General features: G+C 41.4%; 1 protein-coding gene across 3 annotated transcripts in view; it reads left to right on the top strand.

The window, feature by feature from the left end:
• Window positions 1-18,019, top strand: part of tnrc18 (trinucleotide repeat containing 18) — a 53,635-nt gene extending 35,616 nt beyond the window's left edge. Inside the window, exons 17-29 of one of the 3 annotated variants that reach the window (XM_038267227.1) lie at window positions 2,749-2,931; window positions 3,755-4,218; window positions 4,423-4,551; window positions 4,665-4,806; window positions 4,891-5,008; window positions 6,812-6,887; window positions 6,969-7,077; window positions 7,197-7,313; window positions 7,851-7,994; window positions 12,435-14,146; window positions 14,233-14,469; window positions 14,551-14,625; window positions 16,520-18,019. In XM_038267227.1, coding sequence (XP_038123155.1) covers window positions 2,749-2,931; window positions 3,755-4,218; window positions 4,423-4,551; window positions 4,665-4,806; window positions 4,891-5,008; window positions 6,812-6,887; window positions 6,969-7,077; window positions 7,197-7,313; window positions 7,851-7,994; window positions 12,435-14,146; window positions 14,233-14,469; window positions 14,551-14,625; window positions 16,520-16,726 — 3,713 coding nt within the window. In that variant the 3' untranslated portion in view covers window positions 16,727-18,019. The remainder of the gene's footprint in view (window positions 1-2,748; window positions 2,932-3,754; window positions 4,219-4,422; window positions 4,552-4,664; window positions 4,807-4,890; window positions 5,009-6,811; window positions 6,888-6,968; window positions 7,078-7,196; window positions 7,314-7,850; window positions 7,995-12,434; window positions 14,147-14,232; window positions 14,470-14,550; window positions 14,626-16,519) is intronic. The other 2 variants (XM_038267236.1, XM_038267219.1) reach the window with 2 other exon arrangements.
• The last annotated feature ends 512 nt before the right edge of the window (window positions 18,020-18,531 follow it).

Genomic DNA, 18,531 nt, shown 5'->3' with positions numbered 1-18,531 from the left:
TTGTTTTTCCAGAGTTTACCTATTTCTATGGAGATTTTTTATTGCCTGGATTGCAAAGTTGTTTGTTTTTTTTTCTTTGTTTTTGTAGCATTTGTACAAATGTGAAATGTGAGATCTTTTTCCACAAAGCTGTATCGCAGTTTGGTATTTCTAAGCTTTATTAAAGGTGTTGATCTGATTGGTACAGATTGCAAACTGCTGTGGTCCTTGTGTCTGCTTCATCTTGTTGTGTCTGTTTCCGTCAGTCTGTCTGTCCAGCTGCCACTGCTCCTCACACATCCTTTAAAAAGGCTCTGCTTGTCAAATATCCCACTTTTTCTCCTGGGGAAGTGGAGAAGGCGTTAGCTAGGTGAGCGTAGGGTTACCGTAGCGCTTATTTGGACAGGTCAGTGTTATTTTATGCTACATGTTGTGACAGCGTTGAGATTAAAGGGATATTTGGACAACAATGAGCTCCTCTTGTGTGTCTACTAAACCTTCAGATAACCCTTCTCCCTGCTCTCTCTCAGAAACCTCGCTCTGTCCTTTCATCCCCCCTCCTCCCCCCACTTTATTTCCCTTCCCATAATGCTTTGAGTGTCTCTCAGCCTGTTCAATGTGCTTGTGCTGCTGCGACTTTACAGAAGCTTGGTCTGGACTAGCGCAGCCTTGAGCCTACACTTCCTCGCTACAGCGACCCCCCCCCCCCCCCCCCCCCACGCTGTGGCTAAGGCTCTGCTTTTAAAGCTAGTCTGCGCTAAGGCTAGGCTGCGCTCCGTCGCTGCGCTGCCCCGCCCTGCCTGAGGCCACACCCCTGTCACCTGCTCTGTAAGTAGGAAGTGCCCCTCCCTCAATTTTTTTTTTATAATCACTGAACACTAACATGAAACGTGCAGAAATTAAACTACATTTACAGAACATTAACTTTTATCATTTTTTTTGTATATTTTCTCACGAATTTGGAGCTCTTCAAAGCTAGCCATGGTTACCCCCACCATCCTGCTTCCGACGACCGAAAAAGTTTAAAGGAGGGCGTTTCCTGTTGGACGGGAACGGAGGACGTAACCATGGTGGCTCGAATCATAAAGCATATTGTTGCCAAAGGGGCCTCACAGGGCTGTCCTCTCAGTGCCTGCTTGTTTTAAACACCTGTCTGCTGCTGTTAACACATGGATTCACAGTACAGCGTGAGAATTGAGTTACTCTCTCCAACTTTTTTGACATTTTGTCACATTAAAACCATAAACATCAGTTTGATTTAATTTAAATTAAGATGTAAATACTAAAAGCTCCTTAAAATTCAACTCTTGAACACAGAGTGGAAGAAAACTGACACCGCTCTTCACCCTTGTCACATTGTTACTGTATAGCATGGTGGGGGAAGCGTCATGATGGGGGAATAGTGGAGCACAATTGGATAAATCAGTAATATTAAACTCTTTAAGGATACTTCCATTCAGTGAATTGATATTTTGCAGAAAGTTACATTTTTTGCAGCTGCAGAACAAATTTTTATGCAGGTTTAAGTCTACCAGCTTTGAACATCTTCAGATATTTTTAGTCATATTTCTTTTACAAACAGCAATAAGTTTGATCAGATTGGATAGGAAGCTTCTTTAAATTGGAATGTTTAACAATATTTACCCTTAGACCTAATCCTGGACTTTGGTCCGTTTTAAGACGAGGTTATCCTTTAAATTTAACCATCCCACTGATGGTTGTGCTGCTGAAAGAAAAGCTTCCTCCCCCAGTTTGAATCTTTTTTTCTCTTCTAACAGATTCCTTGTCCCATTTGAATAAAGGCGTTTCCTTAGCATGATGCTATCACTGCCATGCTTTACTGTCTTTTTTTTCTTTTTGCCTCTCCTTGTTAATAACCACAAATTTTTACTCATAACAACCGTTTTTATTTTTATTCTTTTTCATTGTAGTTATGGATCTCCCTGTTTTTGACTTCTCTTGCTCAGCCTTCTGTGTCTCTTTTATATCTTGATAATTAGAGATCTGAAGGAGTTTGCTTGTTCTTTTTTTAATTCAGGCATATCAGAGTAAATTCCAATAAGATTAAAGTTTCTGGTTGTAAGGTGGCAATATGTACAAAAGGGATTTCGAGCAGAAGGAAAAAATATATATTTTTTTAGTCAGAAAATGGCAGTTTCAGCATTAAGTCCTCCTGTACTGTGAATCCAGCCTCACTGTTAACACTCTAACCCCTGAGGAGGAGATCCTCATCCTCATCTGCTGCTCTGGACCTTCCTGGTAACTTCCAGCGTCACACAGCTTCCCCAGCAGTTCACCACGGTGTGTGTTTGTCTCTACCTCTCTGTAAACTCTGCTGGTTTGTTCAGATTTAAACCGAGCATTTTAGTTTTCTTTCCTTCATCTTTTTTCTGTGCCATTAATACTAAACGTCTGAGGCCAGGGTTTTGACTCACCCCAGTCTGGTGTTGCTTGCATCTCATGCATGGTCGTTGTAATTCTTGGAGGTCCGCTGCTCTGCATTTCTGTGCAGCTTTACGGTGTGAAGGGACGCTGCAGTGGTTTTGGACCTTGTATCTTCTCGCTCCACCGTTATTTACTTAATAACCCTCACCTCCAGGAGTGTGTCTGTGTTTGACTGCATAGAAGCTTTTTTTTTTTTTCTTGAGATCCCATTCAGTAAAAATTTCTTATTTTATTATGTTGTTAGAAGCTATATAAATTGAGACATGAATCCCATACCTGCAGCTTGTCTCTGCTCCCGTGCTCACAGTTTTCTCTCCCACACAGAGACCTCTGAGGATGAAGAAGAGGATGAGTCCGGTTCAGATGGTGACGATGACGACGATGACGAGGAGGAGAGCGGGTTGGGTCTGCTGGCCAGGTTTGCGGCCAGCGCCCTCCCTGTCAGCCCACCACCTCTGAGTTTGCTCCATGACGGCAAACACAGCAGCAGCCGACAGAGCGCTCTGGGTAAACACAAACAGACACAAACCTGTCCATCATTTGACTTTGAAATTCCCTTTGGTCAAAGTTACAAACTTTTTTGTATTTCACTGGAATTTTAGGAGATGGATCAATAAAGAGAAAGGAAAACTGAAGTATCATTGAAATTTAAAGAAATAAAAGCCTAAAATTGAGGTGTACAGTAATTTTTTAGATTCTTCTACCGTGATTCTGCAAGTTTTTTTTTTTTTTCATAAAAAAAAATTTAATCTTCAAAATGTCAGATTTAAAGATCTAGGAAGCTCATTATAGTGCATGGTGGTGCCGGTATCATGCTGTAGGAATTGCTTTTGTCAGCCTGAATAAGGATTTGAGGATTTGAATGGTGGCTTTCTGCAGAAAGCCTGTCAGACACAGCAGAAGACATCCAAAAACATGGAGCCAGAGCTGCAATGAAGATGTCTAGTTAAAAACATAATGGTCTGGCCAAAGTCAAATCCTTATGTGAAAAAAAAAATCTGTCTTAGATAAAATGTGAATCACTTGACATTTGCTTTTAGTCTGTTTATGTATTTCTAGCAATTTTTACAGAGCATCTACTTTGGAAGGGTGCAAAGACACTCCACACTTTTCAATGTTTTTGTTGTTGAAATGTTTTAAAAACCATAAAATTTTTTGGTCAAATTAAAACCTGATTAGCATTAAAGTCTATGGATGTGACATGAATTTGGAAATGCTGTGAATCTGGCCAAGCACTGCATTCATGTTCAGTTACACTTTCTGTCCTGCACTATTAGGGTTCATCATAAAGCTCTTCTGCATTATTTGATCACAGTCTCTCTCCTCTCAGGTTCACCCGAGTGTGACTGGTCCGACTCCGGCTCGGATCTGAGGCAGAGGAAGTTCCCTTCCCTGCTGCATGGGAGGCGCTCGGCCCCTGAGCTCCCCCATTTGCCTCCCGCCACCCGCAGAAGTGATCAGCCCAGCCCCGCCAAGCACGATGAAACGATGCCGGTGAAGCGGAAGCCTCTAACCAAAACCCGGCCTTCGCCTCGATCTCCGCGGAGATTCAGCTTCGACCTGTCCACCGGTGTGGGGGGCTTCAGCGAGGACGAGGGCTGGAACCGGCGACGCAGTGAGCGGATCTTCCTCCACGACGCCACCGCCACCACTTCCAATCAGATGTCTGTGTCCACCTCCTCCTCCACCAGTCAGAGCTCCTCATCCTCCGTCTCAGCCCCACCTCTCACCCCGAAGCCTTCCTCCAAACCAAAACCCACTCCAGCAGCCAGAGAGGGAAAAGATGTGATAAAAGTACGTCAGTGATTTATCTCTGACAGGATGCATGTCTTCCCTCCTCTTTTCCTCATGCTCCTTCTCTCCAGCTTCCATCTCTGCATCCTTTTTTTTCCTCTTCAGAAATTCTTCTGCCTGCGTGTTTCAGTGCCACCAGTAAAACTGCTGTATTTTATGCATCTTCAGGCCTCAGTTTCTTTTGTTTTCTACCTTGAAACACAGAAAAAGAAGCAGAAGGAGGCCCCTGCGCCGGTCGGCCCCTCCACTCTGTGTAGTCCGGTCTCTGATGGGGCGCCCCCTCTGAGCCCCGCCCACAAAAGCCAATCCAAAGGCAAAAGCAAAGTAAGAGAGGTCTGTAGGACGGATTGCTGTTCATTTAAAAACGCATCTGAAAAATGGAATAGGAAATCCCTTTATTATACCGATTTTTCCAAGTGCTCTCTAATCTCTGGGTTTTCTTGTAGCCGTCCAGGGGCGCTGTGAGCCGGCTGATGGAGAGCATGGCGGCAGACGAAGACTTCGAGCCAAACCAGGACAGCAGCTTCAGTGAAGACGAGCTTCTCCCGCTGCGAAACAGCAGCGTGTCGGAACGGTCCTCCACACCTGGTCAGCATCTCTAGAAACACACAACAATCGTCTGCAGAACTTGGATGACGATGTAATAATGTGTGGAATGTGTTGTGTGTTCAGCTCCAGTGCAGTGTGTGTTGGATAAGGACTCTCTGGTGGATGGGCTCAGAGTTTTGATCCCGATGGACGACCAGCTTCTCTATGCTGGACATGTAAACACGGTGCATTCCCCGGACATGTGAGTATACACCAGCTGCCTTCTCTAACACAGAGGGCTACGAATACACCAATAAGCTCAAAATTAATGTTGCTTGGCCAACATTTTGAATTTTCTCCCCTTTCTCTGATGCCAATCGCTAACTGCATGTATATTAATCAAACTTTTTGGGTTAAGGTGTGGATAAAGTGACGGACAAATCAACTATATCAAGAAAAGGCAGAGAGGACTTAAAGTTGAGGGTTGAACTAACAAATTCTGCAGAATGGAAGAATAGAGACAGAATGAAATGGAATGATGAAAAGGGGTCCCTATGTCCTCCAGCAATCTAAGCTTATAGCAGCATAACTGTAGAGATAGCTCAGGATAACCTTAGCCGCTCTAACTATAAGCTTTATGTCTTAAATTTAGTTTATTTGTGTAGCAAATTTTCAAAGCTCATGTCATCTAAAGGCACTTTACAGAAACAAGTCAACCAGATCATACAGTTAAATTGATTCAAAGTTTTCTATGTAAGGAAAACCAGCTGATTGCATCGACTCATTGACTTGAAGGCAATCCCTCACACCAAACATGCTTGTAGCGACAGTGGAGAGGAAAAACTCCCTTTTAACAGGAAGAAACCTCCAGCGGAACCAGGCTCAGTGTGAACGGCCATCTGCTGAGGCCAACTGAAAATGACTAAAAGATCTGCCTCCCATTCTACTTTTAGAAATTCTAGGAACCACTAGTAAACCTTCAGATTGAGAGTGATATGCTCTGTTAAATATGTTATCTGGACACAAAACATTTGTTTGAAAAACTTACAGCTCAGTTACAGTCAGTTTGGACAAAGATAATCTGTGAACAGTTTTCAGCCTTTGCAACCCATTCTTACATCTGGGCTTTGACTAGGCCATTCCACTGTAGCTCTGACTCTTTGTTCAGGCTGGTTTTTCTCACTAGAAGGTGAATCTCCACCTTGCCCCTAAGCCTTTTACAGCCTTCCAAATCCGCTCTGCATTTACCTCCAGCTATCATCCGATTGACACAAACCTGCTGAACAAAATCAACCCCACAGCATACTTCCACCACTTCCATGTTCCACCATTGGGATGATGTAAATGTTTAGCTGCCACTGGAGGGAGCTGGTTACATCAGAGTTTATTTAGAGAAGGGATGTCAGACTAAATTCTATATGGGCCGACTTCTGCATCATCAAGTCTTTAAAAGCTCCATTTTGGGCTGTATAAATTAAACTGGATTTCATGAAGTTACAAACTCTCACCGCTTTGGTTTTATGCTTTGTTCCCATTTATTTTTTTGCATTTTTAGTCACCTTTTACATTTTAAAGGAACATATGTCTTTACTTTATGGCTGCAGGCCTTGAGTTTGACATGTGGTTAAGAGGTATGAGAGTAAATGGGTGCTTAATACAAATGCCAGCCACACTTTTCAGATTTCCTTCATTTTTAAAATTACGTACAACCTTTATTAATGTATCAGATTAAACGACAATAAATTAAACATTTTTTTGTAACATGAAGATATTTTTAAACTGCACTGTTTCATAATTCTGTTGCTTCTGCTTAATAAAAAAAGATGGGAGATTTAAAAAAATGAAATCAGAAAAATGTTCCACATTATTTTATTTGGCTAAACTTGTCAGCTGCTGTCCTGCGGATGCTTCCTCCAGACCAGATGTATTTATAGCCCAATTTAAATATAAAAAAAACAGCACCCTTTGCTGCCTGGTACCCATTAGAACCGTCAGAACTGACGGAACACATTGACCCTAAGCTTTCTGAACCTCCCTTATTTTTTCCTACATTTTCTCCCTTCAGATACAGCGTGGTGGTGGAGGGGGAGAGAGGCAACCGGCCGCACATCTACTGCTTGGAACAACTGCTCCAGGAGGCTGTAAGTTACCTGCTACTCCTTTACACACTTCTGTCTTGAAAATAAGAGAGTGTTTGAGAATAATTGATTGTCTATTAACAGATAATCGATGTGAAGCCTCCATCGGTGCGTTATCTCCCTGAGGGCACCCGGATTGCCGCCTACTGGAGTCAGCAGTACCGCTGCCTTTACCCAGGAACTGTCGTTAACGGTGCGACAGTAAAGCACACACAGCCTGTATTTCCAACAGACGGTTCATGGAGCTGAAATCGACCATCAATGATGCGCCAAAATGTTTAAAATTTGGAATTTTCATGTTCTCTCAAACAGGAAGCGCAGATATCGACGAGAACGACGATCTGATCACGGTGGAGTTTGACGACGGTGACACCGGACGCATCCCTCTGTCCCACATCAGGCTGCTGCCACCGGATTACAAGATCCACTGTGAGCAAAACACTCAGTAATCGGCAGAAAACACAAATATGCTCCTAAAACCCAAACTGACTCGCCTCTCGCTGAGTTTCCACACTCTGATGTTGATCTCGGATTTTAGATTGTGCTCACTACCCAGATATTCAAAGGCAGCATTGATCCTGCTGCTGGGGTCTGCACACATTTTCCTAGCAGCTACACCCTGAAGAAATGATGAGGTTTAGAGGCTGTTAATATCTACTGAGGACATTTTTCTTTTTTTACATCTAAGTTGTTGGTTTCCTCCCATCAGAGGCTGAATTACTCTTAAATCTTAAAATCAAAGTGTTTCCAACATGTTTTCATGGGAGAACAAGCTCTACATAAAATTTTGAAAACATATCGACTCAGTCACGGGGCTGAACGTTGCAGATTGAAACACAACATCATGCTGTTTTTATCCAGGGGTGCTTTTTATTTCTTAGTTTAACTGTACATACTGCAAGAAGTGCTCACTTTGAATTGTTGAACTCAGAAGGAATAATTCTGTTTTTGTTGTTTTTTGTTCAGGCGCAGAGCCCTCCCCGGCGCTGCTGGTGGCTGGGCCCTCCAGAAGGAGGGTGCGCAAATGCAGCAAAGAGGCAGGAGCGAAGCCAGAGGAGACCACACCAAGGATCAAAGGGAAACCGGGTCGCAAGCCCAAACCAAAACCAGGTAAGATTTGGAGCTTTCGGTGTTATATGGGGGGTCGTTTGATCTGTGACCAGATCCCATTTTCATAAAAAAAAAGACCCAGTTCCTTTTAGGTCAGTCTCACAATAACACCCTTCATCATGGAAGTAGTTACTGAAGGAAGAAGTCAGCTAAGCTTTAAAAACTAAAGTCTTAAAGTGTCACAACAAAGATGCTAATTTTTTATTCCTTTGAGCTTTTAGCACCCGGACTGAGTTAAGGTGCAACACTGAAATAGGTTTAAGCTGCTCACTCTATAATAAATCCCTTTTTCTTGGTAAAATCTAATATTAAAATCTTTGTTTAACATCGATTGCTTTTTTTTTTCTACTCAAAACACAGAAATGAATACATTTCAAATAGACAACAGAAGAACTGGATGTTCTAAATAATTCTTGCTTAAATATTTATCAAAATAAATCAGAATGAGCTAAAATAATTATTATTGATCTGTCAGGTCGCAAAGCACAAAGGCGCAGGAAAGACATGAACATGACGCAAAATTTAAAAGGAAAACAAACAAAGGAATATAAAGGAAAAATACTGCAAAGGAGAAATTTTGCCAGTACAGAAAACGAGAGATGCAAAGTGCAAATGCGCTGCAAATAACTGGGCCTGGTGAGCTAGACTGACTATGGCAGTTTACTCCACATATCAGTCGGGAAAGAAGCTGGTAGAGCCTGATTTCAGAGGCGGGACTAACAGAGTCAGTAGAAACAGTTTAGAGTCAATCAGATAAAGTCTTTTAAAAATAAAAAAAGCTCTTACAGCACCCAGTTGTTAAAATGTAACTATGTAAATGGGCATTATCTGGGCATAATAAAGGGCCTCATTAAAGCATCCCTCTGTTTGAGCTACAATCTTGACTGTTAAGCCTAAAGAAGAGCGTTGTTGTATTATGGGCCCCTTTTCCTACGCTGTGATTGGTCCGATCAGTTTTAGTCTGGAGAGTGTTGAGCCTTAGCAGCCTGACTTGCGCCCTCTGTAGCTCAGTCTGGCCGGCCAAGCTAACACATACATAGACCATGCTAACAGGCAAAAAGCTGCTCCAGACCACTAGGGGCTGTTGACCACCACCATCTCTTTTTCTGTCTTTTAGAGCACAGCACTTGTAAATACTTGTCACTATCAGATACGTCCCAGAGGCATGATCCATACAATCTGCTCATTTGCGTATTCGCAATCAGATATACATCCAGGTCGCCCCCGATTTTATTTTGTAAAAAAAGACTTAAATTACGTTTTTCCCTCCCTGAAAATAGAAAGCGCAATAAAATATAATGTATTTAAGGTTAATAATGTATTTGCTGAGAAAATAACTGCCTTAAAATCCTTTCTATTTTATCACCTAAAATCAAAGGAGCCACTTTTATGCACCGGAAATGGGATCTATGCTACTTCCGGGAGCTAAATTTTTGGATTTAATCATAAATCTAGTCTTTTTGAGTTTTATGTTTTCCTTTTGTGTTAAACTTATGGTATATAGTGCGTAACTAAAGAAAGAAACAACTAAAATGCAGATAAACATGGTTGAATCATATTTTGGCGGACCTCTCTGAGCATGTCAGACGATGACGTCAGACAAGCAGTTTAACAGAGAAATTGTAAAAAGCATCAAATTGTCTCAAAAGAAATCATTAACCATTTTTCAAAGATGTGTATTAGCATTCTTTACTGAATGAATGTTATAAATAAGTAATTTTAGTACTATAACTACATTATTTTGGGAAACATGGATGTACATCTGGTTGCACATGCGCAATTGAGCTGATGGGAAGGATCGGGTAGTGACGATGTTCCAAAAAATCCTTTTCAATGACATCATCAAACCAGAATAAAAAGTGAGCAAGTTGCATATATGCATGATGTATCAGCTTCTATATTTGTCGGTCATTTTTTGTTTACATATTATTATTTATCCAGTAAGTAAAATGAATAATGAGCATTTTTTCCCACCTTGCTGCACCAGGAGGGGAGTAGGTATTGGTGTTCATAAAACCTTAACTGAAGTGTTGTTTTGTATTTCATATAATTCCCAAACTCTAGCCATAAAAATCTCCAGTATCAGACGTCTCATATTTCATCCCGACTGTCCGTCACATTTGATTTCAGTTCATTCTTGCTTTGTTGTTCTGTGAAGCTCAAAGTCTAAACCAGAAGCTGTAATCTGGGACACATTGCTTGTACGAATTTGCTGACCCTGGTCATTATTGGGCCGAGTAAGCACTTCTGCAATGTAATGTTTTCATTTCAGAGATGGTTTCTTGCTGATTTGTCTTCCTTGAACTGCGGTGGAAAAAAAAACAAAAAAAAAAAACGCTCATGAAGCCACAGAAATAAAATGTCAGCACATCAAGGAAATGGGTCTGTGCAAAAATATTCATACAGCTAAAAAAACTTTTGATCTTTTGATACATTAGAACCTTTAAAATCCAAGGAGCCACTTTGTCCTGGATGCAGCTAAGAGCATTTGTTGCCTTTTTTAACAAACCAAACCAACATTTACTTTTTAGGTGAGAAAGCATGGATTATGTTCTATTGGGTGTTACACTTGTGGAAAATTATCTATAGAAGCACATAGTTCCTAAACTAAGGACTAGAAAAAGTCAAACTAATACATCACTGGTTCTTCTGTTGTCCTTCTTTCTAATTAGATTAGATTCAACTTTATTGTCATTACACAGGTACAGGTACAAGGCAACGAAATGCAGTTTAGGTCTAACCAGAAGTGCAATAGCAGCAAGTACAGGATAAATAATGATTCCATAAATACAGGACATGGGTTTCTACTGAATAAGTATAGAGATGAATACCATTATAAACAACGAATATAATATATAGATCACTAGTCTTATGAACTTAATTTACAGCTGGATATGTACTGAATATAATATACAGGTGAATATTACTATAAAACATGTTTTTACAGTTATGTACAATAGCATATATACAGATGGGTTTTACTATAAGATGAATAAATAAAGTTTGGACAGAAGCTATCTAAATTAAAGTGCAGTGGATGTTTAAAATGCATTTATTTACTGAAAACAACTGCTAAAGCTTCTAAAACTGGTATTTCTTTATCATGTTTATCATTTTAGCCTACGTTAGCAACACTGTAGAAGGTCCGTAGAACCCTGAAAATAGAATCACAGACTTCAATATGGGAACAGAACAGTATCGGCTCTTATGGTAAAGTGGACGAAATAAAAAAAGGTTTATAAAATTTAAAGGAATGGAAAAGCTGAACATTTGTGCTTCCATTGTGTTTTACATGTAAACCAAAAGCAGCAACAAAAAGCATATATTGCTAGTCTGCCAAAAAAAAGAGGTCCAGATACAATTTTAGGTATGTAGACATGCAGCTGTGTTTATAGCAGAGGTTGGTTCTAGAAGAGAGGTTCAAAACTTTTAGCAACAAGGCCACACATTTATCCATTTTAAAGTACATTTGTGGGTTTTTTTGTGGTTGGAGATTTCTTTTTAAGATGCTTTTCAGAGTTATGTAGAAAAGAATCTGTAAATAGAAAAAGCCTTGATTCATAAAATAACCTTCATTTTTGGGAGTTTCTGTTTTGGTCTAAAACAGTTCTTTTTTTCTCTTTCATCTCTTAACATTAATGGAACATGAGATACTCTTTGTTTGATAAAAAGCTTCCGGTTTGATGAATGAATTAATTTATTTGTTTATTTTTTCAGTAAAATTTGCTGGATGATTGCATATGGCGACAAAAGTGAACCAGAACCATATAGTATGCTCCACAGGTGCATTTTTGTCACCTATTGTCATGTACCATGACCTTATGTAGCTAAAGGAGGCTATTTTGCACTATGCGCTAACATGTAGTGTAAATATTATGTGTCACGTCCCACGCGCACAATTCAGTGAGCGTGAAGCTGACGCCCCACCCACTTTGAAAAAAGTGGTTTCGTTAAAACAAATGTTTGTGATACTTTTGATTCAGAGATTTTTAAGATAATTTTTAGGTCATTCAGAGGCCAACCATCCTAATTAAATTTAACCAAAGTATTTAACTTTTTTAGTCCTTTGTGCAAATTTGTCCTTTTTTTTTTTTTTTTTTTTTTGTGGGATGAGAATTTTTGTGGGATGTTTAGTGTCTGCATGTAGTGTAAAATTTTGTCCTTTAAACTTGTATAACCTTATGGTGAATGAAAATATCTGACCTCAATGTGCCGTGGAGCATAATAAATGCTTCTGATTCACTTTTGTATCATATTTGATACATGAGTTTTTGAGATCTCTACATCATCAGTGTGACATTTTTGTACTTGAAAATCCTGATACGATCAGACACCTGTACTGAACAAAAAATGCATAGTAAATTGTGCAATAATGTCTAATTGATCACAAAAAATAAAGATTATTTGATTAAAAACTCCTTTTTCTTTCCTGCATCTCAGAGACATCCGTTAATCAGGAAGTACGGGAGAAAGCCGATCTTCTTCCTTCTCCCTCCCAGTCCACTGAGCGACCTAAAGCTCCAGCTAAACCTGCCCAGGACCGGACCTCCTCTGTCCAGAAACCTGCTCAGGAAAAGCCCCGCCCTGCGTCTCGGCCGACAATTGGGACGCAGGAGAAATCTGAACGGAAGAACTCTAGCACTTCCTCCTCAAGCAGCCCCACACTTCCCAGTACGGTGCCCCGAAAGAGCAGCTCTGCCCAGTCTCCTGTTTCTAAAACATCCCGAGCCCTCCCCTCCTCCCTCTATCCCTCCACCTATGGGAAGGTTCTGACTGTGGACCTGTACAGTGAGCCCAACCTTTGCTCTTATAACAGCCAGCGCAGAGAGCGGGAGAGCAGCAGCTCCATCAGTCCCACCAGCAGGTCTGTGCCCAGGCCTGCGTTGAGCGTTTCGTCCTCTGCACCCAAACCCAACGCTGCCTCCACACCCAGACCTGCCTCCTCATCCAAAATGATATCCTCCTCAGATCATCAGAGCAGCTCCAGATCTGGCCTCGGCTCCGGACTGCTGCCCAGCCCCATCTCCAGGGTAACGAGCGGCAAATCAGGCTCTTCCCTCACCGCCAGGCCGTCGTCCTCGCTGTCACCCACAGCTGCCTCCAAACCCAAGCTGAAGATCCCATCAGAGCAGATGTCCTCCAGACCCCTCCCAAGGCCCAAGTCCATCTCTGGACAGAGGAAGTGTTTGTCTGCAGAGCCGCTCGTGAAGCTCGACCACGAAGGCGTCACCTCGCCAAAAACCAAAAAAACCAAGGCTTTAATGTTACTGGAGGGGCGGGGAATCAGACGAGACCACACCCCTATTACCACTTCCACAGCGAATCAGAAGCTACTCAAAGCTAAAATGAGAGCCCCTGAGAGGGCGACCAGTCTGCCAGAGAGGGAGTCTACCTACAAGACCCCGATCCTGGCTAAGGAGAAGCTGGAGAGTCGGGGAAGTGGCATCAGAGGCAAAGAGACGGACGGGCGGGAAAAGGCTAAGAAAGAAGAACGAAAGGAGCTGGAGAAGAGGGAGGAGAGGAAGGTGAAAGAGGAATCTCAGAGCAGCAGCAGCTCTGATTCAGATGAAGAAGGTGAAAACGGAAAGGTGAAGAAGAAATGCACCTCTAGCTGCTCCTCTTCTTCTTCATCCTGCTCCGGTTCGTCCTCATCATCATCATCTTCATCCTCCTCATCATCGTCGTCATCTACTGACGACTCATCCTGCAGCTCGGATGAGGAGAGGACCCCTACGCCTCCACCCGGCCCCGCCCAGAAAACTCCAACCCAGGACCAGCAGAAAGAAGATGTGAAAGAGGAGGAAGAGGAGGTGAAGAAGGAGGTGGAAGTGAAAGTAGAGGAGGAACAATCATCCTCCCGCTCCAACTCCCCCTCCCCATCAACTCCACCGGTTACCCCCGTTCCTGCTCCCAGTACGCCAGCCAAACCGGCCACAGGGAAGGGCTCTGGGCAGAGGGGCCGTCCGCCGAAACCCAAACCGAGCGGCGGGGAGGGGAAGGCAGGGAGGCCCAAGAGGAGGGAGGGAGTCCACCTCCCCACCACCAAGGAGCTGGCTAAACGTCAACGGCTTCCCAGTGTGGAGAACAGGCCCAAGATTTCTGCTTTCCTTCCAGCCAGACAGCTGTGGAAGTGGTTTGGGAAACCCACTCAGGTGAGAAGGGGAAACCTCACAGACTTGACCAGGTGACCCTTCCTGCCGGATTCACGCAAATGTCGCCTTTTACTTTGGTTCTCCAGAGACGCGGCATGAAGGGGAAGGCCAAGAAGCTCTTCTACAAGGCCATCATGCGCGGCCGAGAGATGATCCGCATCGGGGACTGCGCCGTGTTTCTGTCTGCCGGACGACCCAACCTGCCGTTCATTGGGCGCATCCAGAGCATGTGGGAGTCCTGGGGAAGCAACATGGTGGTCCGGGTCAACTGGTTCTACCATCCAGAGGAGACCAACCCCGGCAAGAAACTCACCGATAAGAAGGTTTTTGTCCTTTTAAAACTATTTAAAGATCAGACTTATAAATAAGTGATCTGATATTAAAAGTTTGTTTTTTGCCTCCAGAACTGGGATCAGATGTGTGGTCAGTCTTTACCAGCAGCTCTGCACTCGTCCATCCAGAGGAAAGACTTCATGGAGGTGAGAGGGACATGAACACGTGTAGCTCTTGTTGTGGTATTTCATTTTTATGGTATGGTGTTACCAAAAGAAAAAAGGTAGCAGTCGTATGGCTAAAGCTAAAATAACCAACTTAAAACACCAAAAGAAACAAATGTAACACCTGAATGGAAATGGAATTTTTTTTTTCAGCTAGGCATTTCAATTAATTTTAAAGTGTTCATAAAGACAATTGAGATCAGGTTAAGAAAATTGACTAGATCAAACATGTATCATTAACAAACAGGAAGTATTATCCATACTATAACCCATCATTTAAGAATAAACAATTACTAAAGCCTATTCCCAATCCAGTATTAGTCAGTATGCATATAAATATTGAAATACTAGGCTTGATCAGTGTTACATTATCTTAAAAAAATATAATCCAAACACAAATAGCTACATTCTTCATTAAACTCTAATCTCTCTCATTTATTTGAATGCAAGGCAGTTAGCTCAAGAGCTAGGTCAATGCTAGCTTGTTTTAATCATTGTTTTCATGAAGGTTAAGTACGGTATTTGTCTCATGATGCACTTTTGCAGGTTTGTGAATTAAAGGTTTCAGAAAAGTTTTTTTTTTTTTTTTTTGATACAAGGGCTCCGAAACCTACAGCAAATTAAACATCAGATACTAACGGCTGCTGTTTCAGCTGCTCTGCTAGGGGAGGTGAGGGTTTATAACCGGTCAGGATAGACAGACTGGAAGCAGCCTGTATAGTGTTTCTTTGACTGCAACAGTTATAGTAAGGGTGACAAAAAGGTAAGCCAACCTGGCTGCTTCTTGGTTTAGTTTGACAAAGAAAAAGTCAAAGCTTCAAGAAATTAGACTAAAGAAATTATATAAAATAAAGGAACATAAAAAGTAGGAAGCCAAACTAAAGTTTTCTTCCTTAACCTCCATAGTTTTTTTTTTTTGTCCTTCTGATGTGATGGGACGACACATCTCACAATGAGCTGCTTTCTTTCTTTTGTCTTTTCCATTTTTTCAGCTGACATCAGATTTATTAAGTATTCTTGAGTTTAGCGTTATTAATGTACAAAAGCAGCTGACCAAGTACCATGTGAGACTGGTGGCCAAAAAAATACACAAGTAACACATTTATTTGTTATGGCATCTCTCTGTAATGGCATTTTACGTAATCTAATAATTATATCTCCCTTTTCAGTTTTGGATTTGCGGTGCCATATATGTTGAATAATGTATGGAGCCAAATTGTGTCCATAATGACAACCCCCCCCCCCTATTCAAAATAGAAACGGCAAATAGACATGTCCTCAATTAGGGGAATATTTAATATTCTCATAAGCAAGAAAACAACTACTCCCTAGTACTAGTTGCTCATAGAGGTAAACCTAAACTTTTCAATTATTTTAAAGCAGTTTTTAAAAGCTGGAAACATTAAAAAAACAAAAAGTTAAGTTTAAAATTTGCCAAACTCGACAGGGATTAAGACCTGAAGCTTTATGCCTCCAGGTTGGTTACTGAAAAATAGATTAGAATGTGGAAGAAACCCTTCTAACAGTTAAGTATAATGGTGGACCTGTGATGCTTTGGGCCTAATTCACTTCCAAAGGCATCCAGGAACTTGATAACTGTGAAACGCCAGATTTTAAATAAAATTCAGGCTTAATTAATCCGTGATTGGTGGGTGACGATAATGATCTAGAAAGTTCTGAAGGGTCTAATCATAACCACAAAGGGGATCTGTTTAAACTAAAAACTATTAGAGGTTTAATGATTTTCCTAAATGATGGAAATTAAGAACTTAGTGTGTATAAATGTGGGCTGAACTGCACCGGATGAGCAACAGATAGATGCCTCATATTTTCCTGTCCCATCCACCTCAATAAAAAGCCTCTTTCTGTACCACAGCGCGCCCTCTACCAGTCGTCTCACAGCGACGAGAACGACGTGCAGACCATCAGTCACAAGTGTCTGGTTGTGAGCGTGGAGGAGTACGAGCAGATGATCCACACCCGCCGCTACGCCGACAGCGAGGACCTCTACTACCTGGCCGGCACCTACGAACCCACGACCGGAATGATCTTCAACACGGACGGCGTTCCGGTCATCTGCTAACCGAGCTACTGAAACCAAATCATGACACGACCTCACGAGGAGTTCCGACCAATCTGTGGTCTGATCACTGATTTTAATATTCCTGATTTAGAACCGTGACATGAACTGCTCACAAACCCTGATACACTTCAAAGAGACTGTCGAGGACAGCGCTAACTATGGAGACGGGAGACACTACAGACAGTATTAAAAAACAAAATCAGCTGTCTCCAGAAGCATTTGCACACACAGATTTTATTTCCTTCTCTACTCACAGGGAAAAGACATAAATACTTCCTATTGCGTGTAAATATCTCCCCTGCAGAAACAGACACATACAGTATGTATGCTCACGTGTGCACAACCACAATGTAAATACTTACCCTAATGTAAGAGACACAGGTATCTAGAGGAAAATCTAAGTGTTTTATTTTCATGTGATAGATTTATGTCAAGAGTACTTTTTTCTGAAGAGGTAAACAGCAAAGAAGCTTTAACGAACTGTGAATGATGAAACAGGAAGGGCACATGCCTGTTCGCCCTACAGCTGCGGGGAAAAGCTGGTGTGATGTTGTGATTATGATTTTCCCGTGGTGATGTTACAGTCCTGTTACAGTCCTATGAATTTGTGTACAGAACAGCAGGAGCAACAGACGCAAAGAAAGAAATGCACCGAAAGACGGAGGTAGACTCCTACCAGCGCAATCCAACAGAAAGCACTTAGAAACACTTGTGTTATTTAAACTTAGCAATCCCCGCCACCCCTGACAATCGGAACTCAGGGCAAAGCGTCCCTGTGTTGTTGAAATTCGACTCCCTCGTTTAACTCAGGCTAAAGAGAGAGGAAGAAATGTATCTATGAAAAGCACTTCTCGTTTTCTAAAGTTCTCAGTTTGGAGGACAAATCCGCACCAGAAACACACTATGACAGACATGCAGCTGCAGTCTGAGGATCTTCTGTCACGTTTAGCCATTTCTTTAGCTCCCACATTCAGCAAGAATTTCCCACACAGCCATCAGATAGTAGGCACTGGCTGGTATCAGATTCTCCTGGTTTAACCTTGAAGATAAACACCAAGGTTTCTCTTCAAAAACCCCAAACATGAACTAAGATGTGTGTAACACAAACAGAAAATAATCAATGTTTCCAACCATTGCAGAAATATGTCCAATTGTAACTTTTTCTGTAACGCCAAAAGATAAGATCAGCTCCTCTAAATTTAGCCTTTTAGTTGTAATTGCATGCCGCTCCGTTAAGCTGATTGGACACTAGCCTGCAGTTTGCTGCTTTACAGTATCGGCTTGCAAACCGTGGCATTGCCTTTAAAGAGATGGGTGACCATCTTTTTAGTTTTTAAAAACTATCTATCTGTAGGAATAGCTTAACTGAAAAGTCATTTTAAAACCATATTTTGAATTAGCTTTATATCTTTTGGCGCAGGTATGTTTTGGCAAATGGATGTTAACCTAAACAAATAGGATAAAACACAAAAACACTTTTTTAATAAGTCTTAAAGCATAAAAAACATTTTATGTTTAAATTATATTTTTATACAGGCACCTAATTTGCTTGCCCTTTTCCATTGCAAATTAGATAATTATATTTGATTAAATTATTAATAAAAGTTTTATTTCAGTAACTTGATTCTCTAGATTAATACACAGAATGTGGATGTTTCTGCCGTATAGCTGGTAAAAAATGTCAAAAGATTAGAATATTAAATCATTTCAATACAGAAATGTGGGAGTAAAAAGTATGTTTCAATTCTAAAGAATATTTGATAATTTTTTTAGTTTTAATCTAACAAATGAGCCTTATAGTAAAG

This window comes from Cyprinodon tularosa, unplaced genomic scaffold (genome assembly GCF_016077235.1).
Source record: "Cyprinodon tularosa strain WSP-4 unplaced genomic scaffold, ASM1607723v1 ctg118, whole genome shotgun sequence".
Taxonomy (NCBI): domain Eukaryota; kingdom Metazoa; phylum Chordata; class Actinopteri; order Cyprinodontiformes; family Cyprinodontidae; genus Cyprinodon; species Cyprinodon tularosa.
The sequence above is the reverse complement of the archived record's forward strand: the minus strand, read 5'-3'. Positions and strand labels throughout refer to the sequence as shown.